The sequence below is a fragment of the Mustela erminea genome, chromosome 19 (genome assembly GCF_009829155.1).
Source record: "Mustela erminea isolate mMusErm1 chromosome 19, mMusErm1.Pri, whole genome shotgun sequence".
NCBI classification, from domain to species: Eukaryota; Metazoa; Chordata; class Mammalia; order Carnivora; family Mustelidae; genus Mustela; species Mustela erminea.
The window spans coordinates 47,947,032-47,973,987 of NC_045632.1; the positions used below are offsets into that span (position 1 = coordinate 47,947,032).

General features: G+C 58.7%; 1 protein-coding gene across 1 annotated transcript in view; it reads left to right on the forward strand.

The window, feature by feature from the left end:
• The window catches only part of VAC14 (VAC14 component of PIKFYVE complex), a 99,416-nt gene that overhangs the window by 65,646 nt on the left and 6,814 nt on the right, over positions 1 to 26,956 (forward strand). Inside the window, exons 15-17 of the mRNA XM_032326080.1 lie at positions 23,432 to 23,606; positions 25,032 to 25,150; positions 26,356 to 26,435. Of these exons, the coding sequence (XP_032181971.1) occupies positions 23,432 to 23,606; positions 25,032 to 25,150; positions 26,356 to 26,435 (374 nt within the window). The remainder of the gene's footprint in view (positions 1 to 23,431; positions 23,607 to 25,031; positions 25,151 to 26,355; positions 26,436 to 26,956) is intronic.

The window sequence follows — 26,956 nt, forward strand, 5'->3', positions numbered from 1 at the left end:
TGATGTACTCCTCCTGATCCCGCCCTGTCCCCCACCCACCCCCGGGTTTGCCCCGTGCTTGGTGGGGAGTGAGGGAGATTGATCGGCCGCTGACATGGGTGGTAGGGCCAGAGGCCTAGGAAGCCACTGGAAACTGGACTTGTTTTTAATTGCATCTCAGGCAGGGCTTTGAGAAGCATCTGTCTTTCTTGCTATAACTGAGGAATTCCACTTTGCTGTCCTTGTATGGTCACCCGTGAGACAGGCTGTCATCCAGGGCCACATCACCATTGTGGCCAGGGCAGCCCACACCGGCTGACCCTCCCCACCCCGCTCCCCTTCTCACTCTGTGAGACCTTCCCAGCCCCCGGAGCTCACTGACATTGGTTACCCCCCCTATAGTTTTCAGAGGCGCCACTTGTGCCAGGGGGCCTTAGCCAGGCGCCCCTACCCAAAGCCCACGGTGCTGATGCTAATGCAGGATGAATCCAAGTAACGTGGCAAGACCCAGGTCCCTGGTTCGAACGGTATTTTAGGCTAGCACACCTTGCCTCTGGCCCCCAGCCCGCAGGAGAGAGCTGCTGAGAGGCTCTCCTTGCTTTCTTTCACTCTCCCCTTTAATGGGGTGCATTCATTTGCTGCAAATAAAAATAAATTGCCTTGACGAACATGTGCCAGCCAGAGTCTGTCTGCTGGAAGGGACCCAGAATGCAGGTGGAGTTTGAGATTTTATTTGTCTGAAGCCATACTGATGGGGTCCCCAGCTCAGGGGAAGGAGACAGGACCTGAACCGGGATAGAGGAATTCTTCCAAGGAATTTCTTATTTTCCTCTCAGAAGGTTCTCTTCTTGCTGACTTGAAGTAAGTCTGCCTGACTCCTGTGTGCATCTTCTGGAAGTTTCCACAGTCATTCTTTCCCCAGAGACCAGGGGCCTGGGGTGCTTTTGTTGAGATGCAGGTCAGCAAAGGGAGTGTGTGGCAGAAGCTCTTTTGCACAACCTGCTCTTGGCTTTGATCTAACTGGAAGCAGCCCTGAGAGTACGTGACTGGCGGGGAAGCACGATCTGACACGCCAGACAAGACTGAGAGAGGAGTCCGCCCTCGAAGGTGAAATACGAAGATGTCCTTGGGGCGGGCAAAATTCATGCAGCCCAAAGAGCCCAGCCTGGTCTGTTTCCACTGTCTCCTAACTCATGGAAAGGTGCCACCTCCCAGCACCTCACAGAACCATCTGTGACCTGGGAGGGCTTGGGACCTAGAAGCAGGCTAGTGGCTTTGCTCTGCCTCCTCCAGGCAGTCTCCAGGGTCCCACTGTCTCTCTCTCTCTCTCTCTCTCTCTCTCTCTCACACACACACACACACACACACGGGCACTCCCTGTAAGAAGGGCGTAATTTCTTCTGGAAAACGGGAACCACATGTGGTGGGCCCTGTCAGGCAAGGCTGGGATTAATTAGGTCCTACGGCAGGGGACAGGGGAAGTGCTGGCCAGAGGGAGCCCTGCACGGTGTGTGCTGAGTCTGAGGCGCTTCAGAGGAAAGCTTCTCCATGTTTCAAGGGTTCTAGTGGATCCCTGTGACAGGGGACTGGAAGAAGGCCAAGGGTCCACTCCCTTTAGCAGAGCTCATGGGAGGTTAGAGGTCACAGATGAACTTGGTGGGAGGCCATGTGACCCGAGAAGCCCCTGTGGACAGGGTGAGGGTTCAGGAGGGACTGGCAGGAAAGGTTTCTCGGTGCATGCTTTGGACCCCCAGCACGCAGGTGCTGGCACCTGCTCTGTTCTTCCCAGCCTCAGCTTAAAAGCACTTTCTGGTAGTCGCCGTACCTACAAAGCATCAGCTCCCCAGCCCATGGCTCAGGCAGCCTGCAGGGCTGGGGGTGACTGTCACGAGCTGTTGCCAGTGGCTGAGAACTTGATAATGAATTTCCTTCTGAAGCTTGAGAGCTTTTCCGGATGGAATCGGCAGTACTGTCTGGATCTCTTTATACTTTACCTAAGGATGCCAGGAAACCAACAAAGTTTTGACCTTGGTAAGTCAGATAGCTTAGTTAATGAGCACGTAGCTGACGGCTGTCATAAGGTAGCATCTTAACAAAGTAGCGGCAGGAATTGGCCGCTCGAAGTCGTTTGCATCCTCCTGCCTCCTTGGTGTAGGGCTGCGTCAGAGTCAGGACAGACAGAACGGTGTCCTTGCTTTTAAAGGTGCCTCTGAACTCCTTCTGGAACAGCAGTTCCAGAGTGAATCCCCTTCACCCATCGTAGAATGTTTCTTAGGAAGCTCTTTCTTTTATCCTGGTATCATTTCAGCTTAGGTTTTGGGGGCCTCGGTGTGGGTTCTCCCCTTCCTCCCCACAAGTGGGTTCCTTTAGCAGGAGCCATGAAAACACACACACGCACTCACACACCCTGCCGCCCCCCCCGACCCCCAACACACATAGACCCTGCCCCTGTCTTCCGAAAAATGTAGAGAAGGTCTCTATCGTGTGCAGTTTGCGAAAGTCTGCCTAGAACAGCTGCTCCTCCCACAGAGGAGGGTTCCTGTCTCAGCCTGCATGGTGGTTCCGTCTCCAAGGACTCTCACCTGGGAGAAACTTGGGTCTGAATTGAGCCTTCAAAGGCGAGCACAGGCCCACGAGGAGTACACATGGCCCTCGGGGAAGGGTGCTCTGTAACCCAGGCTGTGATGGCCCACCGACGCGGCCCTTGCGGTCCAAAGTGGAGAATGGCACGTCCTGTAAAAGTCGGCAGCTTCAACTCCCAGGAGCGCTCCCCCCGCCCTCCGTCCTGGGTCCTGCTCCACGCTCCATGGAGCTGCTGGGTAGCCGGTCAGAGACCCCAGAGCGGGGTGTCCTGGTTTCTTCCAGACTTGGGGGTGGAGGTCATTTAGGAAAACTGCGGTTTCCAGACTGGACTCTGCTTTTCCTCAGCCCTCCCGGGAAGGAAGCTGTGCTCCCTCGTGGTATCTCCCTTTCACCCAGGGGTGTTAACCCACAGGAAATGCCCACCAAGACCCTTCCTGATGTGGCCACCGACGCCTCTGCCAGGGCTGCCATCCCTCTGGCCACCGCCTCCCATGCAGAAGTGAAATGCTGAGTAAATCTGCATGTCCTTTCCTGCCTGCCTTCTGGGCCCCGGCCTCCAGCCTGCTGCCCGTCCGCTATCCTGGCCTACTTCCGGCCTATATTTAGATGACATAATCTCATTGGAACTGCTTGGTACTTGGACTGTGAGTGTCTTTCTGGGTCTAAATCTCTGTTTCTACTTGTTCAAGTGGATCTGCCTCTCCCCCCCACCCCCGCCACCTTCTCCCAGATGACACGTTCTACCTTCCGGGTCACCGCAGTTGCTTGCACCGTCGACGTTAACCTCTCTCGCTGAAGCTGGGCGGGGATGGATTTCAGATGCACTCCAGAGTCTTCCTCTTTCTCTCCTCTCCCCTGCCGGGCGTCCCATGCTGTCTGTTCTGAGCCTTTCCTCTCTCTCCTCTCGGAGGCTGCTGTCCCATGCGCTTAGTGTTCTGTCTTTCTCCATTTTCTGGGCCATGCACCCAGCTCCTGCCCTCACGCAGGATGGGTTTCCTGGCATGGAGACACCGGAGCCTCCTTGTCGTGCTCCCCCAGAGAGCTGCTGCCTTTGTCTGTAACGGCACACCTGTTTCTAGTTCATCCTCAGCCTCGTCGTCAGTGAACTTGTCCTCAGAGGGGCCCCTGTGCCCCAGTCTGCCACCTGAGTATCCAGCCCCTCCCCATGAAGGAAGAACGGCCCTTGTGTGGCTTCGAAGGAGCACTTGTCTCAGAAACCGCTCCATCCCTAGGAGTTCTCACTGGTTTTCTGCTCTTTCTTCTTGTTCTGCCATCTCTGGCAAAACCCCCTTCCCTTCTTAACCGGTTCAGTGCCCAGATCTGTCTTCTTCCCTCTCTCGATCAGGGCAGTGTGGCAGCCTTACCTCCCTCCAAGCCTTGATGCCTGTGATGACTTTTTCAATGTAAATTTTCATTGAAAAACAACATACTGTCTCAACGTGCACAAATCATAGGTGTACTACCACTCAGTTAATTTTCACAAAATGTCTACACCCATGTAACCAGCACTCAGATCAAGAGGTACAGCATTTCTCGGGACGCCTGGGTGGCTCAGTTGGTTAAGCAGCTGCCTTCGGCTCAGGTCATGATCCCAGCGTCCTGGGATCGAGTCCCACATCGGGCTCCTTGCTCCGCAGGGAGCCTGCTTCTCCCTCTGACTCTGCCTGCCACTCTGCCTGTGCTCGCTCTTGCTCTCTCTCTCTCTCTCTCTCTCACAAATAAATAAATAAAATCTTAAAAAAAAAAAAAAAAAGAGGTACAGCATTTCTGGCACCCAGAGATCCCTTTCATGTCTCCTCCTAGTTAGGACCCCTTTTTTCCTCCCCAGAGTAGCTACTATCCTGACTTCTAACACTACAGGTTTGTTTTACCTGGTTTTGAACTTGATATAAACTGAATCCCGCAGTTCGTACTTTGACAAAGTGGCTTCTTTTGATGCATTTTGTGTCTGTGAGTCGCCCTTATTAGATGTGCAGTAGTTAGGGGCGCCTGGGTGGATCAGTGGGTTAAAGCCTCTGCCTTCAGCTCAGGTCATGTTTCCGGGGTCCTGGGATCAAGCCCCAAATCGGGCTCTGGGGAGCCTGCTTCATTCTCTCTCTCTCTCTCTCTCTCTCTCTCTCTCTGCCTGCCTCCCTGCCTACTTGTGATCTCTGTCAACTTAAAAAAAAAAAACTTAGGAAAAAAAAAAAAAGATGTGCAGTAGTTCACACTTCTGGAGAGTGTTCCGGGTATGAAGATACCGGGACTCGTGTACCCGTTCTGCTCCTGTTGGGGCCTTGGCTTGCTTTCAGTCTGGCGCTGTTAACGTGAACATACGGGTACATTCCTCTTAGACACATGTCTAAGAGTGGCTGGCTCAGAGCCCTACATGGTTTAGCTTTGGGAGATATTTCTGGGGTGGCTGCATCGGTGTCCACTCCCGTGGCCTGTCCAGGAGCTCCACAGCTCTCCCATCCTCACGAGCGCCTGGTGTCCTCAGTCTTGGCTTCTAGCCCTTCAGGTTGGTGTTGGGTGATACCACTTGTGGTTTTAATTTGTGCGTCCCTGAAGACTAATGGAGAACTTCTCATCACTTACTGGCCTTTTGGATATTCTCTTCTGCGATGAGCCTTTTCAAGTTACTTCCCCATTGGGTTTTGGTGCTTATTTGTTAAAGTTCCGTCTATATTCTTTATGTATTCTGGATTCAAGTCTTTCTCAGGTGTACACCCTACAGTCCTCTTCCCCTACTCCGCAGCATGCCTTATCGTTCTCTTGATAGTGTCTCTTTGTAAGTAGAAGTTACCGATCTTTAACGTCGCGCAGGTATCAGTTTTCCTTCACAGTTAGCATTTATGTTCTGTGGTGCTTTTTCAGGGGATTAGGAGCTCCTAAAACGAACCATAAAGCTGCCTGTTTCTGGGTGACGTTTGTCCAGCATTCTCACCGAGCTGGAATATTACTTCACCTCCTACCCAAGGTATTAGTTCTTAGCTCTAGCCAGGGGTCTTGGAGGGCACCTAGTCTGGCCTGCTGGTGCTTTCTCCCAGCCAGCTGATCCCCAGCGGCTTCTGGGTTCCGGGTACAGCCTGGCCGGCGGTGGTCTGCAGCCTGGGGTCGGGAACCGCACACCTAGCCGTATCGGTGGGCGCTCTGAGTGACAGGAGGCAGGAACCCAGGTCACAGGTACCGCAGTGAGCAAGGGGCTTGACGAGCCTGTGTGACCAGACAGAGGCAGAAAGCAGCAAGATGCAGGAACTCGGCGTTTCCCGGCAGTGCGGTCTCTCTTCTCGGCCCTTGTTTGGGGTCAGCCTTGTTGTCTTGGTCCCTTCAAGGCTTGTAGACATGGCCACCACGTCCCCACAGTGCTCAGTGGCTCACGCTGGGTCATGCGCCCACCCCGTGGCCAGCGGCGACCCAACCAGAACCCACGTGGAGTGGGGAGCAACAGGTCCCAGAGGAAAGGGGCCGCTCTGCCCACGAGAAAGGGAAGGATTTGCCGACCGGCAGCAGCCCCGGGGGCCCGCCGGCGTGTCTGCTCCCTGAGTGGTTGTCTCACGTGGAAAGTGAAGATACGGGTCATCACTCTCGCCTGTGAATGCTCGGGAGGGTGTAATGACGTAACAAGAAATGTTCCGAAGTGTGTCCGGCACCTGGTAGCTGTGACGGCGGTTGTGATGAGTGGCATCTGCCGTCTCTTCATGCTGTCTGAGCTCGGAACCCGGGCCTGGGTGGGTCGCTGGCCGCCACCCCCGGCCGCCCCCTGCCCAGCTGCTGGCTCGCTCTGACACGGCCGCTCCCTCCATGGTCTGGGGCTGGCCCTTCTGAGGAAGGGTGAGGGAGAAAGCCACTGATCAAACCAGCACGTGACCCCGGGCGTCTCTCTTCCTCTGCCCCTGATCTCGACCCTGCCCTGTTCAGGGCGGCCCAGTCAGGGCTCCTGACTGCGCGGGACAGAAAACCCGCTCTCGCTGTGTGTCGAGGGACAGGGCGGGAGTGTGCGGTCAGGGACAAGGATTGGCTCGTGTCCCCAGGACTTGGTCTCACCTCCCACCTCCGTAGCTGGCTCTTCTTCCTGCTCCGTCAGCGCCCCACGGGCAGGCCATCCACCCTGTGGCAGGACAGCACCGCCTTCAGCTGCAGTGCTGGGCTTGGGGCTCACGGACCTGTCGCCATGGCCAGGGAAGTGCCGTGCCTTGGTGGTCCGGGACCAGATCGTGGGCGCGCCCACAGGTGCAGAGGGAAGAGCAATTGTCCACGGGAACCAGCACCCCAGACCGCAGGTGGGGGAGGCAGCCCCAGCTGGTGTCCACGCTGTGGTTGAGGTCCATATGCGGCCTGAAGGGGGACGTGAAGCGGGGCCCACGGTGGGGCGGCAGCAGGAGCCAAATCCCCCCTCCATCCAGGAAGGGGGGAGGGGTGGGGTTGTGTAGTGCCTGGTGACCCTCGACCCTCCCGGAGACCACCCCAGGGGCAGGCAGGGGAACCTCCAGCTGATCCTTCTCTGTGGCTTCTTTCCTTTTTTGAACACTGCGCCTCGCCAGAGGCTCTAGGCCATGGCCTGTGTGGCTGGCTGTGGACTTGTAGGTTAGACACGGGATTGAAGAGAGACCAGGAGAGTCTCCGTCTGGATTTTCGGCTTAGTTTGGAGTGGCCAGAAGAGACCTTACAGATCAACTGAATCTTTCCCACAGGAGGAACGGAGGGTTTGACTTTTCCAGACTGTTTGCATGTGCTGCCTTCATGCCACAGCCTGGGCTAGGCAGACCCAAGCCGAAACAGCACAACATGCAGACGGAGACTCAGATGGGCCTGGGGTGCTGTCAGAGGGACAAGCTCGGCCAGCCCCACTGGGACTAAGGGTCAGACATTGACTCTCCACAAGGTCCTTTCCATGACTTCCTGGAGTTCGTGCTGTCTGCCGGGCCCCACGCCAGCCCTGCGCATGCACTAGATGGAGAACCCATCCGTCCCTTCACGGAGCGAGCAGTTTAGTGACAGAGGCAGACAGGTGACAAGTGACCGATAAATGTGTGTCCTTGTTGTTATGATCCGAGCTCTGGAGGAAACTGCAGAGGGGAAGGGTTGTATGCGGTGGGTGGGGGTGGGGGGGTCCCTCAGGTTTGGGCTTTGTTAAGGGGGGGTACCCCACAGCTTCAGGGGAACCAGGAAACTGTGACCTGGATCCGATATTTTCTTGGAGCATAAAAGTGTGCCCTAGTTTTCCCTCTCCTCGGGCTCAGCTGAAGCTACGCCAAGAATTGGCTTTTAAAGGCTGCCTGAAATGCAGTCTGCAGCCAAAAATCTATAGAGCCAGTGCATTTGTGACCTTGTTGAAAATGCTTACTGAGGAAAATCAAGGGGGTAGGATTTGGGGATTTTTTTTTTCCTTTTTAAAATTTAAAAAACAAGTCAGTTTGGCCCTCCTCTCCCCATCCCTTTCCCTCTTGGCACATTCCTGCCCCAGAATGCCTGAGTCCTCCAAGCCCCACTGAGCTCATCTCTTCCATTTGTCCACTCCTCCCCCATTCCCCAATCCCGCTCCATCCCCCCCCCCCCCATGCCTCAGGAATGAAAAATACCAAGTGGGTTAAAATAAGGAGCCTGGGTATAGCCCTGGAAATTAGGCCACAGCTGTCAGGCCAGGCGAGAGTCCTGTCTCTGAGAATGGAAATGCCTGGAGCAAGCACCCGGCCCCTCCCCGGTGAGGACCGATAAGAGGCTCTGCCCCAGTGCTGCCCCCGCCTCCCCAGGGGGCGGCCAGGAAATGCCATTTGTCATTGAGCGGACCTGTCTCAGTGCCCACTGGCGAGGACACCATGGTGGGCAGGGCTGGTCCCTGCCCTCTTAGGGACATTCACAAACATCAGGAGCGATGGTGGTCTGGGGGAGCAGATGGGGTGGGGGGTCATGCCCAGCCCCAGATGGAGGGGTCCAGGAAAGCTTCGGGAAAGAGACACTGTCTAACTGGAGCCACGAAAGAGAAGTAGGGACTGGGTGAGGGTGGGGAGGAGAAGAGGTTTCTCATGGAGCCAGCAGTCTGCTCAGAAGCCATGGGGCCCATGCCCTGGCACCCCAGGGAGCTGGGAGTGCCCCCTGGGACCTCTGGCTGTCTCATGAGCAGCCCTGGGGCACCTGGTGGACCACTGAAGGGCCTGAGCAGGTTCAAAAAGCTCTCTCCACCTGCCGTGAGCATGCATAAGACCCTGAGAGGAGAAACCACTGGTAGGTGGCTGCCCCTAGAGTCTGCAGGATGGCACCAAGCTTCTGAAGAGACCCCCCATCCCCCCCAGCCAAGGAAGGACTGCAAGTCTGTGTGAGGCCACACTGAGTTGGATGGGTGCCCCACCTGCCCTGCCATGCTTCCAGAACATCCAGGGAACAGAAGGGAAGTGGGGCCCAGGGCTCACAGGGTGCAGGAGGAGACTCGTACTTGCTACTATCTTGTGACCTTACTACGGTCTCTTCCCCGCCATTAGCCTCCCAAAACACCAAAGACTAGTTAAGGAGTGGCTCAGGAAGCTTACTTGACAAGGGATTGGGCTGCTACGTCTTCCAGAAGATTCGGTGCTGCTGGGAGCAGCAGTTTGAGCAGATAATCTGGACTAAATTTAAAAACATTCTCGGCACCCCAGATGTCCCCTCCCCAGCTGCTTAGGGGACCTGCCTTCAGCCAGTTCAGGTGCCTGGGACTTCAGCCGGCTAGCTTTGTCCGGTCATTTCTCCTGAGAAGAGTCAGCTTTTTTCTCCCTCCTCCATGAGCTGAGCCCCTCCTTTGAGCCCCTTTCCCAAAGGAGCCCCCCCTGCCCACCTATATCAGTGGCCTCTGGCCCAGACAGTTGGCCAGTTTTCCTAGAGTGACCTCACTTCCTTCCTGCCCTTGAAGCCCCAGCAGCCGCCCCCGGTCCCATCCCTTCTGCTTCTCCCAGCCCCCCGGTAGCGTGGTAATTGGTTTCTTAGATCTTCAGCTGCGCACCCTGTCTGGGAGTATTTCCCGGTCCCCTGATCCTCCGCAGGAAGACCTGTGATCTTACTGCCGTGGGGACCCTGAGGGTTGGGGGCTGCGCAGCACCGGCTGCTCTGTCAGCTGCCCGCCCCTGCAGTCCCTCTGCTCTCTCTCAGGCCAGGAGTGTCTGAAATAGCAGCAGTGCTGCCGCTTTCTGCCCCCGGCCCCCCACTGCTGCCCAAGGTCACACTCTCCCCAGGATGGGGCTCTGGGACTGGTGTGACCAAGCAGCTGCCCGGCGATATCTGCCCCCAGCTCGGCTCCCGGAATGAGTATCTGTCATTATGGTTCTCGGAAGGTCACAGATTTCATTGCATTTCTGTGGTGTTGGGAGAAAATGTCAAGCTTCTCCACATGTTTAGTCTTCCCAAGCCAGCAGGATGGCAGGGCAGGGGGCCGGGACAGGGAAGCCTGGAGAGAGGAAGGCGGGTGCACAGACCCCAGCAGGCTTGAGGCCCGAGGGGCATGAGGACAGGGACCAGGGGCCACAGCTCAGTCTAAACCACAGCTGTGCCACTTCTCAGGGGCCGGGAGCCCTGGCATGACCTCCAGGGAGGACACCTCCCTGAGGTTGCATCATCTGAGTCGCGCTCTGTCTGCACCCTGCCCCCAACACTCTCCCAGTCCGCGCTCTCCCTCAGCCTTCACTCGGCTCTGCCCTACCACTCCGAAGGGGCATCTGGAAAGACAGCCCTTAGACCCTCTGTATTTCTACTAGAAGAAGGTGACTGCATGGGGCCCCAGTGACGCTAGCAACAACAGCCCAGAGGGTGGCCTTGCCCTGCGCAGCACATGGACATGTACTCACACTGCACATTGCTCGAACCCACGACCCTGGGCTCCCCGGCCAGCGGCGTGGGGCAGCTCTCCTGCTCTGACTGAAGGCAGGGGCTTCATCTCCATTGAGACTTTCTCCTCGTGATTCTATTTCCAGAGAAAGCCTCCCATGTAGTAGGCACTCCTGCCTCCGAGTGGAGCCAGGCCTTTTCTCCTGCTCGTATTATGCTAATCACTCCTTGCAAACAGGCAGACTTTGTAGGAGGTTTGCCTGGTTTTAGATGAAGCCTACGCCTTTGAAGCAAAGAGCCACGGTAGCTAAAAATACCATCTCCCTGCTGTTGATCCTCTCATTTGTAAAATGCATGTTTCCATTGTTAAATCTGCAAATGTGCAGCAGCCCCCACCAGAGAGACAGAGCCACTCTGCCGTCTGGGCCGGAGTGGGAGCCCGGACACCCTCCAAGGAGGCGCCCCCTTCCCGGCACCCTGCTCCCCGCACCTCCCCTGAGAACGTCTCTGATGGAGTCCAGACGATCCCAGAAGAACTTCCTTCTTAGCTCGTGTTGAAAAAAATGTAAACCACGTAAGACAGAAATCCAAATAGTGCAGAAGACGTAGCATAAAATGTAAGCCCTGTCACCACCACCTCCTGCCCAGGAGTAGCCTCTGTTTTGGTGCCACATATTTCCTTCCAAAACTCAGTCTTGCGCTCGTGAGTGCATAGCGTGGCCGAGGGTGGTTTTGGCCATGGCTGTGCATTTCCAGCAGCAGATCCGGGACTGCCCTGCCTTGTTTGCATACAGGGTTTGGCTCCAAGCAGAGTGGCTTGGGGTCATCCTCCCTTTTCGAGGCCACCACCTCACCGTGTTCAACTCCACCGCCTGTCTTCTCTGGGCGTGGTGACCCTGGCGGGGGGCGGGGGAGAGCAGGATGGCCGCTCCAAAGCAGGGCCCTCGCCTGGCCCAGCTCTGCCTCGGAGAACCCAGTCTGTAACTGAGACCTGGGACTCTGGATGGCTGCAGACACTTTCCCCAGAGGGACTTCCACGCACACCTCCCGCCTGGGGCCCTTTCTCGCTCTATTCATTTAATCCAATGTGCATTTCCTGGGCTGGAAAGGAACGATTTAGATGAAAAGCCCATTTCATGCATCTTAAAACTCCCTGAAAATGACTGATCACAAGAGGAATTTTCACAGCCTCCTGGCAAGGCGTGGAGGAGGGTACAAATAAGAGAAAACCCCTTCATTCAGCCACAAAGGACCGAGGGAGTCGGAGTCCCTTCCTTGCTGTCTTTGTCCTGTCGCTTCTGTGGTGGCCCTTCCTTCCTCCCAGCCCTTTCTCTCTGATCTTCTTACCATCTTCCGAGAGACTCCGCGGCAAGGTCGCTGTGATATTTGCTCTGTGACCAGCAGTGCGGTGTTCCTGTTTCGCTTCCCATTCTCTTGCCAACGCTTATCTTTGTGCCCTGTAAGCGGGTTCTTGTGAAGAGCTACAGATGGCAGTCTCAGTTTATAAGTATCCTAAGACCCCCAAGAGTAAAGATTTGAAGGCCAGAAAGGCAGGAGCAGCGTGTGCCCAGCGCCACTGAGCCGAGCTTCCTCCCCTGCGGCATCCGTGACAGCCGGCGGGACCACAGCCCGAGGCCGGGGTGCCCTCCTTTTCCTTCTGTTTGAACAGAGCGAGTCGGGGCTGCCCACAGCGGGCTTGGGACCCCTCGGGTGGAGATGGGGAGGAAATAGCGAGACACTGGGTGGAAACCTAGGAAGACCAGGCCCGGACTCTGGGGGATCATGAGGACCCCAACCTGGGGCCTTCCCCAGAGCTCCATGGCTGCGCATCCTTTGGGACTGCTAGTGAGAGCTCCCCATTCCTCCCAGAGAGTGGTGTTGCTGGGCTGGTGCAGTAGCTCTGGGGAGGCAGTTTGGGGGCAGTGGTTCGCAGTCCCTACTGTGAAGGCCGTTAAGAATACAGATCGCCACTTTCTGGAGGGGGCCTCAGCGTGGTCTTGGCATCCCATATGGTCTTCGGCCAACTCCGGCATACAGCCGGGTTCAGGGGTGTCTTGGGAAGGCGCTGTTCCTGGCTTGGAGGGCCTTTCTGGTTCTGAACAGTAATTGCATGACTTTGTGGGGGCGGCTAGGACACTGGTGGGACAAGGGGTGGTGGCTCCCCACTTCGAGGTGGGGGAGGGGCTGCCAGGATGGAGAACGGAGGCTGCCACCAGCAAGCAAAATGGCAGCCCCTGGTTGGAGCCCTTCGGGGCACATTAAATCCCTTGGAAGAAAGTCACCACGGAACCGAGAGATAGAGGAGCATCGCTGTGCGTACCCAGAACCCACGACTCTGAGGGCATCTGGCCCTCTTGCATGAAGGGTTTGGTGGGGGAGGCATTCTGGCCGCAGCAGGGACAGCGTGAGCAGCCGGCCGCTGGGCTCGGGTGGGCGGCATGGCTGTGAGGTGAGAGGGGCAGAGCTGTGGGGAGGCCTCAGTGTCTGGGCTCAGTGCCGAGCACGGCGGAAGGGAGATGCTCACCGTCTGGAAAAGTTTGTGGTCGTAAAAGCAGCAGTGGGGAGGGATCCCTTGGCCTGGAACAAAGGACCAGTTTGGGAATCATGGGATGAAGTGGTAGAAAATCTGCACCGAGCAACTTGATAACAGGAAGCCATTTGGAACAAGGGGTGTCCCCAGGCCAATCCCACGGATGATGGAGCAGCCCTGGGCAGGCTCCTCTGGCTCCTGGCACTTGTCCTACTTGCTTGCATTTGTTCTCAGAATGTCACGTCATCACCTCTGTAGTTTGCAGCGGAAATGGCAGAGATGGCTTGGCAGGGGGGCTTTCCCTTTACCTGTCCTAAGGCAGACTATGTCTCTGTCTGTCTACTTCACTCCAAGCCATGGGGCGAAGCGGTGCCCCTGCACTGGACATGTGCGTCACAAGGCACTGGGGCTCTCCGTCAGCTGGAGAGAAGGGCTGCGCCAGGGAGGAGAGGTCTGTCCTGCCGGTGCCACGCCACGTGGGACAGTCTGGCAGAATGGGACAGGGACTCTGCTCCTCCGTGGGCCTGGCAGTGTGGCCTAGGACCAGTGCTTGGCTTCACTTTGGTCCTCCGTCCCGTGAGCACAGGATCCCTGAGGACATCCATGCACCTGGCTGGAAGTTGGCCGGGGCGTGGATGGGCCAGCACGTCTGGGGCCTGAAAACAGTTTGCCAGGCTCTGTGTGTGTGTGTTGGCATTAGTCTGCAGCCACTTCGTGGGCAGGGAGGCTAAGCACATCCTTGGGAGGAAATCCTGCTTGGAAGGGTAGGAACTCAGAGGGCGTCAGAGAGATAGTCTCTGTCGGTGATTCTCTAACAGTTAGGCCAGGGGCTCCCAGACGCATGAGGCTTCGAGTTGCTGTTTGCCTGACTGTGTAGGCGAGTTCAGAGTCCTCACAGTCATTGTATTGAAATCCCTCCTCCCCACCTGAGACCTCAGAGGCAGCAACTGACCTGCCACCTGTGCTCAGGAGCCACGGCTCCCAGCAGAGGTGTCTGGGCAGCTGCTGATGGGGTCACCTGCACAGAGTCGTAACCCGTACCCCCACCCCAACCAGATCTGAGCTTGGGTTCGGACCGTTGCATGGCTGTGGGTGCGGTGCCTGGACTCTGCCTCCCACTCGACCACCAGGAGAAAAAGCCATGAGAACCCAGCACCAGCACGCACTGTCCTGGCCAGGTGTGGCCAGTGTGGTCATTGCCTGCCACCCACAGACCCGTGGCGGGGGGTGGCGGGTCAGGTAGATAAATAAACCTCCCCGGAGTCACAGGAAGGTTCCAGAGAAACTCAGGCAGGCTTCAGTCCATCAGTGGATCCAGCGATATCTGCAGCCAAGGTAACCCCAAACCATCTTCTGAGCCCCTGTGCCACCTAGGCCATGAAACCCACAGGCTGGGTGTGTGGCTAGGCAGCGGCTCAGAGCGTGGGGGCTGGGATGGGCCACCAGACAGGGCCTTGGCTAGGCTCTTATTTGCGCTTCACTCTCATTCTCTGCTAAGATGGGTGGGTGAAATCACACCTGTCCCCTTGTTAAAGGGGTTCAAGGTACATGACATGCCCAAGGTAGAGAAAGCACTCACAGATGTGCCGCGTGTGTCGTTACTGGGCAGAAACCTCCATGACAGGACCCGGCTGTTCTCAAGGACATACTGTGTGTCAATGGTTCTTGGAACCGATTGTCCTGGGGACAGCAGGATTTCCTTTAGCGAGCCCTCCCTTTGTTTTCCTTTGCTCTGAGTGTTCAAAACATGAAATGCTCGGGAGCCGTGGGCTTTTCTACCAAGGGTTCAAGGCCTGGAAGGATGGCCTCCGGCTTTTACCACCTGCCCTGCCTCCCAGCAGCACCTTTTCCTCCGGCACCAACACAACTCAGCCAGCCCCCAGGGTCTTCCCTGCAAGACTTGTGTCCCAGGCGCCTCCAGCACGGGGATCCCTCCCCTGCCATCTGACCTATATTCTGGGGTGTCTCCGCCACGTGGGATAGAAGGTGGAACCTCTTTTCTGGGGCACAAACCTGGACCTTGTCTGTGAGTCAGAGACCTCTCCTGGCATAATCCAAAAGCACCTCAGGCGGAACCAGACCCTTCACAAACCACCTCGCCCGTGCAGTGTTCAAGCCGTCCTGAGTCCCTTGCGGTCCCTCCCATAAGCCAAGTTCCATAGGTGAAGGAATGCGAGCAGCCATGGCCCTCCTGGCCGTTCATCCTCTGTTCCATAAGCATCCATCCCCGGACCGGGCCCCAGACACATACTGCGTTGGGAAGCATAGGTTGAGAGAGGAGACACACCATGAGCTCCACAAGGTGATGCTCAGCGGGGTGGGGAACCACACAGCTTGAGGGAGGAGACTGTGGGACTAGCTTGGGTGGGGCAGGAGAGGGGCCAGAGGCCCTCCCAGGGGTCCCGGTTGGGGACAGCTTGATCAAAGGCCTGAAGGGGGCTGGAGAGGTCCCTGCAGATGGACAGTGGGAAACAGGCTTGGCCAGAGCACAAGGAAAATGGGGCTGGGTCTGTCAGGGATCAGGTGCGGGAGACAGCTTCTGTCCTAGGGAGCAGGCGGGACCCCTCACACGGCAGAGGGGCCCATCCAGCCACCCTGGCCTTGTACGGGGCGGGGGCTCAGCTCTCCCAGCTCTGCACCGCTCCCGTCGCGGTCCCTAGAGACAGCCCCGAACCCAGAGACAGGTTGGCTCACCCCAACCAGCTGAGACCATTTGGTTTTCTTAACCACTCCTGTCCAGACCCGGCCTGCGCTGGAGGTGTCTGCGTGAGCCCCGCCAGGGTGGCTGTGGCCCCCGGGAGCTGGCCGGGCTCATCGGTAAAGAGGAAGAGAGAACTGAGTCGATAAAAGACCCTTTCTTCCTCTCCCCCATCATGCTGCGGCCCTCCCGCCATCCCTTTCCACCAGCTCCCAGCAAGACCCAGAAAAACAAGTCCTCGTGCCTCCTCCCACCCCCTCCCCCCAACCCCAACGAGACTTTTAAACGTATCAGCGGCATCGACTGCATTAAACACACTGAATTTTTAAGGCGTGAGTTGGCAGGGTTACCGTGGTTGCCTCTGCCCTGAGGGGCACACTGCTGAGGACTGATTGAAAGAAATAGAACAGATTTACAGTTTTCATACTTGGGAAGCAGGGAGCTGGAAGGGAAGAAGAGCTGGGGCCGGATGGGACGGGGAGAAGTGGGGGCAGTGGGGCTCGGGAGCCTTCTGAACTGCAGATGGGAGGCCGCTCCTGCCTCCCGCTTCTAATGTTACCCTGACCTGGAAGCTGCTTTCTCTTTAAATGCCTAAAGGATCCCAGCTGTCCCCCGGGGGCAGAGCGAAGGCCAAGGCCGGAGGGCCCTTTCCAGTGGGGATGGTGGCGGTGACTCTGGGCCCTGTGTTTTCTGTACCTGACATAAGGCTGCAGTTGGGAGTTATAGTTGTGAGATCCAGGCGTTTGCCAAGGTAGCTCGTATCCCCTTGGCCTGACCACTGATGTGGACCTCAGCCAGGAGCCAAAAGAGAGAGGTGAGGGTCTGTACCTCAGTACATGGTGTTGGCCTGGTCAGTTCACAGGCGCTGGGGATGGAGATGAAGGAAGCCCAGCTAGGGGAGAGGGGAGGGCTCTGAGCAGAAATGACTTGGCCCTGATGCCAAGGACACCTGCACCAGAGGTGCATGAAACTTGCCCCTCAGCCCGATGGGTCTGGCCCTGAGGCCACCTTGCAGAGGGCCATGGGGTCTACCCTGCCGGAGCTTTCCTCCAAGGCAGCATCCAGTTCTAGCCTCAGCAAGGGAGCTACATCTGGGCCTGCGTGCCCAGTGACCCTCCAGACCCCAGCCCAACAGTGTTTTCCACCCCAGAGCTGATCCTCCCTTCCCCAGGCTACCCACTGGAGAGCCGAGCTGCAAGTCTGGTCCAGCATGGGCTCATGAGGCTGGAGGCCTGGACCCGCCTGGGCAGGATCCGGGATGCCAGAGGGCCCTGAGGCCACAGCGCAGAAGTGGAGGTGTGGGGCAGGGCAGCATGGGCAGGCGGGTTAGGAGCCGCAAGCAGACCTTCCTGTGTGTCTGTGGGAAGCTGGTTACTGGGCCCCACCTAGCAGGAGGTACTGGATGGAATCGACCATGGGGCCACCTCCTGTGTGACACTAATGGCTCAGTTCCTCTGGGTCTGGACGGCCCTGGAGGCCTCATCCCCTTGATCGCATGGAAGATGGGGGGGGTTGTCGTTCCCAGGGCACTTGGCCCCCGAGGGGCAAGAACATTGAAGCAGGAAGAGCAGCTGGGGGAGGCTGGTGGTGGGAGGTGGGTTCCCCGGCTTCTCTCTCAACACTGGCATCACCTTCCGCTCACATGTGCTGTTAGCCCAAGTCTCTCCATACTGGGCCAGCTGTTCATGGCCTGTGCTGGTGGCTTTCCCGTCAACTCAGGATAGTCAAGAATGGGAAAGACCTCTATCTCCCCTTAAACTTCTCTTGAATCCATCTGGGGCCCTTCGCACGTCCCTTCCTAGTAGCCTTGGGCCGAGCGGCTAGCGGGGCCGGCTGTGTCCCCTGCACCTGAGAGCCAAAGCCATTGGGCCACCAGGTGAGGGAGGCGCTCCTGGGCCCTCCAGGCTGAGTGCTCACTCCAGGCACCCCCTCCAAGGGTCAGACACACCATCTGCTTCTGCCTTTCGTCTCTCTTTAAAAAGCCAGGCTTGGGGCACCTACATGACTCAGTGGGTTAAAAGCCTCTGCTGTTGGCTCAGGTCATGCATGATCCCAGGGTCCTGGGATCGAGCCCTGCATCGGGCTCTCTGCTCCACGGGGAGCCTGCTTCCCCCTCTCTCTCTCTGCCTGCCTCTCTGCCTACTTGTGATCTCTGCCTGTCAAATAGATAAATAAAATCTTTTAAAAATAAAAATTGAAAATAAAAATAAAAAGCCAGGCTTGTGGAAGGAGAAAGGGTAGGGGAGTGGAGGGTGGCAGCCAGTGTAGACTAGCTCACTGCACTTCCCGGGCCAGCCCTCAGCTCTGGGCTCAGTGTCAGAACAGTCGGGGCGGGGTTGTGGGGGCATCAGCATGCCCTTACTTGGGGATGGGAGCTGGAGGAGAGCCCCAGGAGAGAACCAGCATAAGCATCTTGCAAATGGCCCAGGGGCCTGGGAAGCATCAGCTGACCATGAAGGAGGTGCAGGGGCTGCAGTTTCTGACCTTGGCAGCTTTGCGGGTCTCGTTTCCAGAGGGCACAGGGAAGAGGGGTCATGGGAAGAAGTGTGACATCTTCCCCAAAGCCACATGGCGTGGTTCAGACTCCCCCCGCACAGCATGGCAGGGAGGCGGAGTGCTTCTTCCCAAGGAAGGTACGTGTCCATGCTGAGGACTCGACCCTCCTGGGCCCACACCCCAGTGTGGGGTCCCTGCTCCTGCAGACCAGCCTGGCCCAGGGAAGGAGCCCCCTCTCCAGCTACCCCCTCCCCTGGGCCAGCCTTGCCCTTCCCCAGGCCCTGGGGTTCCTCTGTCCTGAAAGGAACTGCTCACCCTCTTTTCACCACCAAACAGGGTTCCTCAGTGCTGACCCCTATCCTTCATGCCCTGCCAGGCCCTGGGGGTAGGGGGCAGGGCTGGCCTGTTGGAGAGAGGCATCTGGAGGCAGAAGCAGCCCCCACTCACACCCTCAGAGGTGACGGCCTCTTCTTTCCTGTTCTGCACATGGTCCTCAAGGGGGAAGGGGGTGCAAAGCTGCTGGGCAGGTCTTACCCTCCAAACCAAGGCTTGGCCTGGCCTGAGTTGGTGACCTGTCCTGGTCCCTAGACGAAAAGCAACATGTGGCCCCTTTCCCACTGCCAGGACAGGGTGAAGGACAGTAATGGGCCCCCTGCTGGCTTAGTAGGGGCCAGCCTGTGCCATGCCTGTCTCCCCTGCAGCGGGCAGCAGCTGCTGCCTCACAGCGGGGTTCTCCCATCCGGCCTGGGCCACAGGGCCTCAGGGTGAGACTGGCCCGTCTCAAGCCACCTGCAAGGCTGGTCGATGCCCTCCACCTCCTCCCTGCTCTGGCCCACAGGTGGCCTAAAGCAGGGGCTGTGGGAGGCTTGCAGACAGGGGCTCAGGAGCACACCTTCTACTCTGAGCCACCACTGAGGCCACTGGCCGTTCACAGCTGGAGTCTGGTGAACGGGGATGCTTAGCCAGTGTTAGTGGTTGAAGAGACAGTGACACAGACCTCATGCCAGCCTGGCAAGTGTGGTGTGGCCATTTCCAGGCCCCTCTCCAGAGTGCCTTCCCCTGGCCCTGCTGTAGACCTTGGCCTTTTGAAGTTACCCCCAAAGAAGGCACCTCTGTGGAGAGGCAGTGTCCTCTCAATCCATTAGAGAAAGTGGGGGTTTCTGTCTTGGGTCAGGCCCCAGGCAGGTTGCTCCCCTGAGAGGGACCAAAGGGAACTGTTCCTTCCCTGGCATGAACCCAGACCCAGGAGCAGGGCACCAGCTGCACAGGCAAACAGCAGGGGGCTGGAGGGGGGGGGAGGCAAAGCCCATCCACAGGGCTCTGGCCTGAGGTGAGAGGCTGCATCCCAGAGGCCCCCTCAGGCCACATGCGTGTGGACCCCTGCCTTCCAGCCCTGAGGTAGGCCTGCGGGCTGTGCCCTCCCAGACCTCCTGGAGGTTTCCTCCTGCCTAACCTCTCTGCCTTGTCCCCAGGTGTTCTCCAAGCTGCTGTCCCATGATGAATAGTACTTTAATATGAGTATTAAAAAATAGGGGCGAACGTTTAAGGCTTGCAAGCCATGATCATGACCACTGCCATGCCTGAGAGCCGGGCAGGCCGCCCAAGCGGGGCTCAGCAGAAGTGATGACACCGCAGCCCCGCGAGGCCGCCATCTGCCAGGCTCCCGTTGGGCGCCGACAGGCCCCAGGGAGGCGGAGTCGGAGCAGGAACCAGGTTCTGGAAGGGGACTCTCCTGGGTCTGGATCCTCCCCACTCCCCCAGTCAGCGGTGTGCCTGGCAGCGTGGTGTGAGGACTTGGCTCAGCATCCTGGGAGGACCCTGGGGCTGGGCCTCTGGAGACTCGGAGGCCCCCCTGGACAGGCCATTTCACGGACTTGGGGTTGAAGTGAAAAGTGGGTCCCTCCCTCCCCACCGCCCACCGTCCTACTCAAGGAAGAGCAATCAGCGTCCTGGTCAAGTACTCAGAGCCCTCCAGGCTTCGGCCCGGTTGACCTGCCCAGACGACTCTTCTCCCTCCCCCGAAGATGCCTAGCTAGGACCCAGTGAGCCCCCAGAGACCTGGGCTGCTCTGCTTCCATCCCGCGAGGACGTGCTTGGCGTGTGGTGAGAGCTCCCAGTGAGCAGCTAATACTCCATTGTTCCTGCCTTCTGGAGGCTTCGTGACCCAGCAGGCTGGGAATTGTTTTCCTTCTTCCCAAACCCCGGGTGGCCTGGGGATGGGATGGGAGAGGCTGGGTGAGAGGAGACGAGGTGCGGCCTCCCACCTCCGAGAGTGGCCCGGCCGCCGGGGGGAGGGGGCAAAACAGCCCCGCCAGGCTCCGCCCAGCAGCCTCCTGGGGCGAGGAGACCACCCTGCCGAAGCAAACATCCAGAGCACAGTGGGGCTTGAGGCTCGCTGGAGGCCGTGCCCCCGCCGCCACTCCTCTCTGAGGAACCCCTTCCTGACTTCTCCCTCTTCCCCTCTCCCGCTGGTTTAACGAGCAGAGCTTCAGGGCGGCTCCTCGGGTGCTGTGTCACTGCTGTGTCCTGCCAGCGCACGTTCAGGGGTCTCCTGAGCCGAGCCCCGGGCAGGGCAGCCAGACCCTGAGTGATGAGGGGGGAAATGTAACATCCGGGAAGCCACGCTCTGCAGAGTGAAGGAGGGACCCTAAGAGCCGAGTTGGAGAGAAATGACAAGAAGATGCAAGATCCTGGAGGTGTGGTGAAGAGTTGGGATTTGTTCAGATCCCGTGGGAAACTGCCAGGGGGTGGCGTGCTCTGACTGGCACTTTTCAGGGCTTGCCCCAGTGGGCAGTCCTCTGGGAGGGTGGATTGTAGGGATGAGAGAAGCAGCAGGGAGACCAGTGAGGAGACAGCTTGGAATTGACCAGAAGAGATGGCCAGCACTTGCCAGGCTGGCGGGTGCACTGGACAGAGAAGCCAGGGGCTCAAGAGAGACTCCTTCCTTGGGCAGAGCAGCAGGGACACTGCTTCCTGAGATAGGAAGGCAGGGAGCCGGAGCGTGGTGCGTGGCACTGCCAGATTTGAAATGCCTTTTGGGCAGCCATTTGGGATGGCCTTGAAAACATGGGACCAGGCGTGACCACTGAGAGATGCAGACGAGAGAGAGAGATGGAGAGCACGCGTGCGCTGGGCCACCACAACACGAGAGGAGAAGCAGTCACTGAAGGAGGGAAAGGCCAGGATGGTGTGCTCTCACTGGTGATGAGAGAAGAGCGTTTCTAGAAAATGCTAGAAATTTCTAGAAGGTCCATGACCTTCTGCAGCACCATCAGTGTTCCGGGTTCTGAGGGACGCCAGGAGGCCTTGGCACCCGCCTGTCCTCACCACCACCATCCCCTTTGCTTACCCCTCCACACTTCTCCAGCTGTCTTCATGTGAGTGCCCCACCCCCGCCCTCTGGCTGCTACAGGTCCCCATGCCCCGTGGTCCCCGGAGAGTGCTGCCTTGGCAGAGCCTCAGCTGTTGGCCTCTGTCATGGAGACGGCAGCAGCTGCAGGCGACGGGCATTTGTGACCATTTGTCAGAATTCTCCCCTTCCTCCCTGGCCTGCCCTTCTGGAACATTTCTATCCCACGGCCCTGGAGACAGAGCTCATCCAGGGGTGGGAGGCCCAGGAAGGGACAGAAAGTACTGTCTGTGCTCTGCAGAAGAGCCAAGCTTCTTCCTATGAACTGGCTATCACCCCCACCTTTGGTAACACTGGAGTACCCAAGTACAGTCCCGTTAACCATGTACTATGCAGCTCTCTTCTGAGTGACCTCCATCTTGCATGGGGGTATTACCCCCAAGTAGGAGGTGAAGAAATTATGGCACGGAGACACTGGGGTCACACAGCTGTTGGAAGTACCAAGCTCTGGGGGCACACAGGTGAGCAGGGGTGCCACCCAGGCGACGGCAAAGCCCCTCCCACGCCACTATCCAGCCCCACCCCCCACCCCAACAGCCTTGTTTCCACTTCTCTGGTGCTTTCTTCCCCAAGGCTGCTCGTTCCAGCTGGGCCTGGGCTGGAGACGGCCTGCCCACTGTTTGCACTTCGTGGTTTGGCCTCTCTATTACCAAATGCTCTGGGATTTTTCTGGAGCCGGGGGTGGGGAGGAATCTTCTGCTGTCTGGCCCCAAGGCATGGCTGGTATTCAGAGGGAAGCAGGAAACCAGAGCCTGATAAATGCAGAGCTTAGTGCGAGTTCAGTGGCCTGGGATGGCTGTTTGTCCAGCATCTTGGCTGCAAATGTGGCTCATGTTGTCTGGTTCATGTAGACCTTGAGGCAGACCCCAGACCTTTGTACCCACAGGTCCATGTCGGGGTCTGTGTACGTGCCGGGAGCAGAGGCGAGGAGTCAGGCAGACATACGTGCACCCTGGATGGGACACAGGGCAGGTTAGGGAGTGGATACGGAGCGCGGTCAGTGGCTCAGTGGCCATGCTCCCGACGGGAGGGCCCACTCGTCCCCTCGAGGCCCAGCCTCCATGGGCGCCACTGCAAAGGGAACTCAGCAGGCTTCCTCTGAGCCTGTCCTTGAGACCTGCCTCCTACTGTTGACATCATCTTGGCCCAGGGACCCTGGAAAATCTGCTTTTCTCCATTCTCTGGATTTCCTGTTTTCCTTTTTATAGAACGGAGACTCCTGTCCACAAAGCATAACCCTAACCCTACAGGACTTCCAAGAGGAGAGTTGGGGGAAGGACAAGTGGCCCTAACTCATCCTGTGACCTCGGTCAAGTCATTTTGCGTCCGTGCACCCGAGTTTCCCTTATGTGAACACCGGAGATAAAACTCGGGGTTGTCATAGGACCCGTCCATCCCACAAGCACCCACTGAGCCCTGCAGTCAGTGGGCACCATGTGCTCCAGGCGGGGGGTGGTGGGGTCACGCCTGTGAACAACACAGATAGGTTCCTGAGCCCAGGGGGGCCCTCAGAGGACGGCGCCGTGGACGGCGTGGGTTACTTGTTGCATAAAGGTCATCTCCAAAAAAGTAAAGGCGGGAAGGGGTAGGGAGTGCCTCGGCACGTGGGGGGCATTGCTGTGACATGTAGGAGGTCTGGAAGGTAACATGGGGCTTCTGCAGCGACAGTGGTAGGAGAGGCTTACGGTTCCTCTTAGAATTCCATCTTGGGGTCGGGGCAGGGGACGGAGGTCATTCCAGCCTGTGGGGCTCCAGAGTTGCTGGGTCAGAGTGAGCAGGGCTGGGAGGCATGGAGCCAGGCCCCCCGTGAGCCGCGCCCCACCCTCCCCCACAGGCCTGAGAGCTGGGGTCCCAGGCCAAACCCAGGAAGGAGCGGGTTTCGTCAGGATGCTACAAGACCAGGGAGAGGCTCCCTAGGTTAAGCCCAGAGGTTTCTGTAACCTCTCCTTGGCCTGTCTTCCAGGCAGCTCTGCCTCCTACTGAATGCAGAGAACATCTTTCACTCAATGGCAGACATCCTGCTCCGAGAGGAGGACCTCAAGTTTGCCTCGACCATGGTCCACACCCTCAACACCATCCTGCTCACCTCCACGGAACTCTTCCAGCTGAGAAACCAGCTCAAGGACCTGAAGACTCTGGTACTCCGCGTCCATGGGCTCGGGTCCCGGGTGTGGTCCCACGTGCACACAGGCGCACCGCCGTGCTAAGCCACCCTTACCCCGGGGGGCTCATGGTGGGGAGACGGGACAGAATGTGAGATCTCCAGGTCCAGTGTGAACTATGGACTCCCCTGGCTTGCTGCTCAGTGCCAACCATGGCAGTAAGTCAGAGGCCGTCTCCTTGGAGCCACCTGCTGCAGAGATCTCTACCCATGGAAGGCTCTGGACTCTGCTCCAGGGTCTGCGTGCCCTCCGTGAGCTGCCAAAGACCATGCATTTTCCCCTTGTTGACACCCCACCCCCTACCCCGCACGCCAAGCAGACTGGCTTCTGGGACCCAGTGGCTCACGTGTCCTGGGCCGTGCTGCCCTGTGTGAGTCAGGCTTCGGGGTTAAATCGTTGCCAGACATCAGGGATCATTGCTGTCCCTACCCTCCTTCTCAGCCATGGTCCTTCCCTCGAACAGGGGAACAGATCTGTCTCAAAAGGCCCCCTGTCCTAAGCCAAGGTATCCCAGTGCTACCTGGCCCAGGCTTTGGATAAGGGCCTAGTGGGGCCGATCAGTGAGAGGGAGATGGGGGACTGCTCACTGTTCTGCCAGCCTGCCCTGGGGTCAGTGTCCGGTCAGGGGCTTCGTGTGGCCCAGGAGCAGGAGGCTGAGCTTCGGAGGGCCTCCGGAAGTGGCTGCCACTCTGGGTGTGCTGGTGGCTCCAGCGGCTTCGTTCCCCGTTGTGGGCCGTGGTCTCCACCCCACCTCCTCCCGCAGCTCAGACCCTGTCTCTGCTCCCTCTCAGGGAGTCTCGAGGATGTGCACGCCTGCTTTAGGGCATCGCAGGTCAGGAGACGCGGAATGAGCAGGCCACACCTCTGCCTTCTTTCTCTGGTTCTTTCCACACACTTGCAGAGGACTGACTTAAGAATTCTCCTCAGGGCAGGGGCTCCCTGCGTGTGGGCTCAGCTCCTGGGCTGGTTCCTGAGCACCAGGCGGGCTGGAGAGGAAGGAGGAGATGTGGCATCTGAGCATGAGACGGGGTGCTGCCGGGGAGACCCCAAGGCCTGAGGAAGCCTCCTCCCAGCCCCACAGGCTCCGGGACCACAGCGTTCCAGGGAGGACAGTTACTGTTCCTTGCCAAGGGCAGGAATGCCGGCGCAGAGGACAGGCTCACGCCCGACCAGGCCCTCACAGCCAGCACCACGTGGCTCTGTGGTACTGGGAGTAATGACAGGGTCTGAGGAGGAGCTGTCAGCGTTTCCTTTGTGACGGCTTGTTTCCCAGCTGGGCTGCCAGACACAGCCCTGGGTGCTGAGCTGGCTCCCCGGGGCTGCGCAAGAGCCCCCGGATCTCAGGCCCCGGGTGGGAAGGAGTCGGGGCTGTGTCGGCCGCTCACACCTCTTCCCCCTCAGGAGAGCCAGAACCTCTTCTGCTGCCTCTACCGCTCCTGGTGCCACAACCCCGTCACAACCGTGTCCCTGTGCTTCCTCACCCAGAACTACCGGCACGCCTATGACCTCATCCAGAAGTTGTATCCTTCCCGTTCATCCGCCCAGGTGGCAGGCCCAAGGGCCACGCTCCTGCCCCGTCACCCCCCTCCCTGCCTCCAGGCCTCGTGACCCCAGGACCTTGGAGGACACCGAGACGGGTGTATTTGAGAGCAAGCTGGGGGCAGCAGACAGGGTCATCTGGGTCTCGTGGCAGGATCTGCCCTGGCAGAACCTTGTAAGCCAGGGACCGAGGCTGAGGGGTGCTGACAGGGCCACCTAGGTGCGGGTGCCCCCGGGTGGGGGCAGGGAGAGGCCCCGGGAATGGGGAAGGTGGGGGGACTGCAGTGGGGGGACCCGGGTGAGGCCTGCACGCTTGAGTTCTGGTGTCTGCACCATTGCTGGTGAACTCAAGGACCTTCTGGGGCCACAGAGCCAGAGGGAGCCCAGGTTGGCTGGGACAGCGGGGAGAAGCAGGCGGGGGGAGAGGCCTCAGCCGAAGAGAAGACCCGCAGCTCGCCTTGGGGCCTGGAAAGGCATCTGTGGGCAGATTGGTCACAGTTCTTAGAAGGCTGAAGCGCACCAGCTTCCTCTGTGAATGCCCAGCGCATGACCCTGGATTAAAAAGCTGCTTAGGACACAAAATGGGCCTCCTTTCCTGATGGGAGCGGGAGCTGGGGGTAAGGAGAGAATTGCCCTGAGGTTCCTCCACTGAGGGTCGGTGTGGCCTCGCCTCACTCCCCGAGGCTGCCTGCTCTCCGTCCACACCCTAAATTTGCTTTTCTCAGTCATTGGTGTGGCCCAGAGACTGCGGGCCACACGCTTGCTTGCTGCAGCCCTGACCTTGGCCCTGCCGACAGGCGTCCACTCACGCAGGAACCGGGACCTTTCCTCCGCAGTCTCCCCCGGCCCCCTTCCCCCGGGTCTGCAGGGCTGAGATAAGAGCCTTTCAGAGCCGGGAGGGCGCAGAGGAGAGAGCCCCCGTGCAGAACCGGAGTGCCCACGCAGGGGGACCCTTGGGCCCTTTTTCACTTAGAGGGATGGAGAAGTAAAAAGGCAGGTAGACTGGTGGACCTTCGTGCTTCAGCAGAGCAGGCTCTGCTTCTGAAGCCAGGACCCGAGTGGGAAGAGCACGCGTTCCCAGCCCCCGAGTACCCCCACTGTCCGGCGGCCCACACTCCCACAGAGGCCCCTCCCAGAGGCCTGCCATCCCGGCCCAACAGTCAGACTTTCCTTGACCCCCACCCAGCGGAGACCTGGAGGTCACAGTGGATTTCCTCACAGAGGTGGACAAGCTGGTGCAGCTGATCGAGTGCCCCATCTTCACATGTAAGAGCCTTCCCCCCGCCGCTCCGCCCTGCCTCAGGGAAGGGGCAGGGAGGGGGCTTCCCCCCACCGGCGGAGGTGGGGAGGGGGTCCTCCAATGCCGGAACAAAAGGCCCGGGGATGACAGGGCTGGGGCGTCCAGTCCAGCAAGACCGGGACGAGTGGCATCAGGGCGAGTGCCTGAAGGTGGGTCTCGCAGACGCATGCCATCTGAAGGTGAATGACATCCCCACTTGGGGACCCGGAGCGGCCGGTCCGGAGCTGTTCCCATGCCCCCTGCAAGCACACTGCCCTGTGCCCCAACTCTCAGAAGCTGAGAGGCTCCCTGGGCCCACCTGCAGGGGCTTCTCTGTGCCCGGGAGCTGCATCTTCCCCTCTCTGCAAAGCAGAGCAGCGTTCGTGGGGAGCGGCTGGGCAGGAGCCGCCAGATGGTCACATTCAGGCTGAATGTGCAGAAGTGGCCGCTGGCCGCTGGCTGGGGCGCGCACAGCCCTTGGCATCTCAGCGCACCTGGCGCTTGCTCC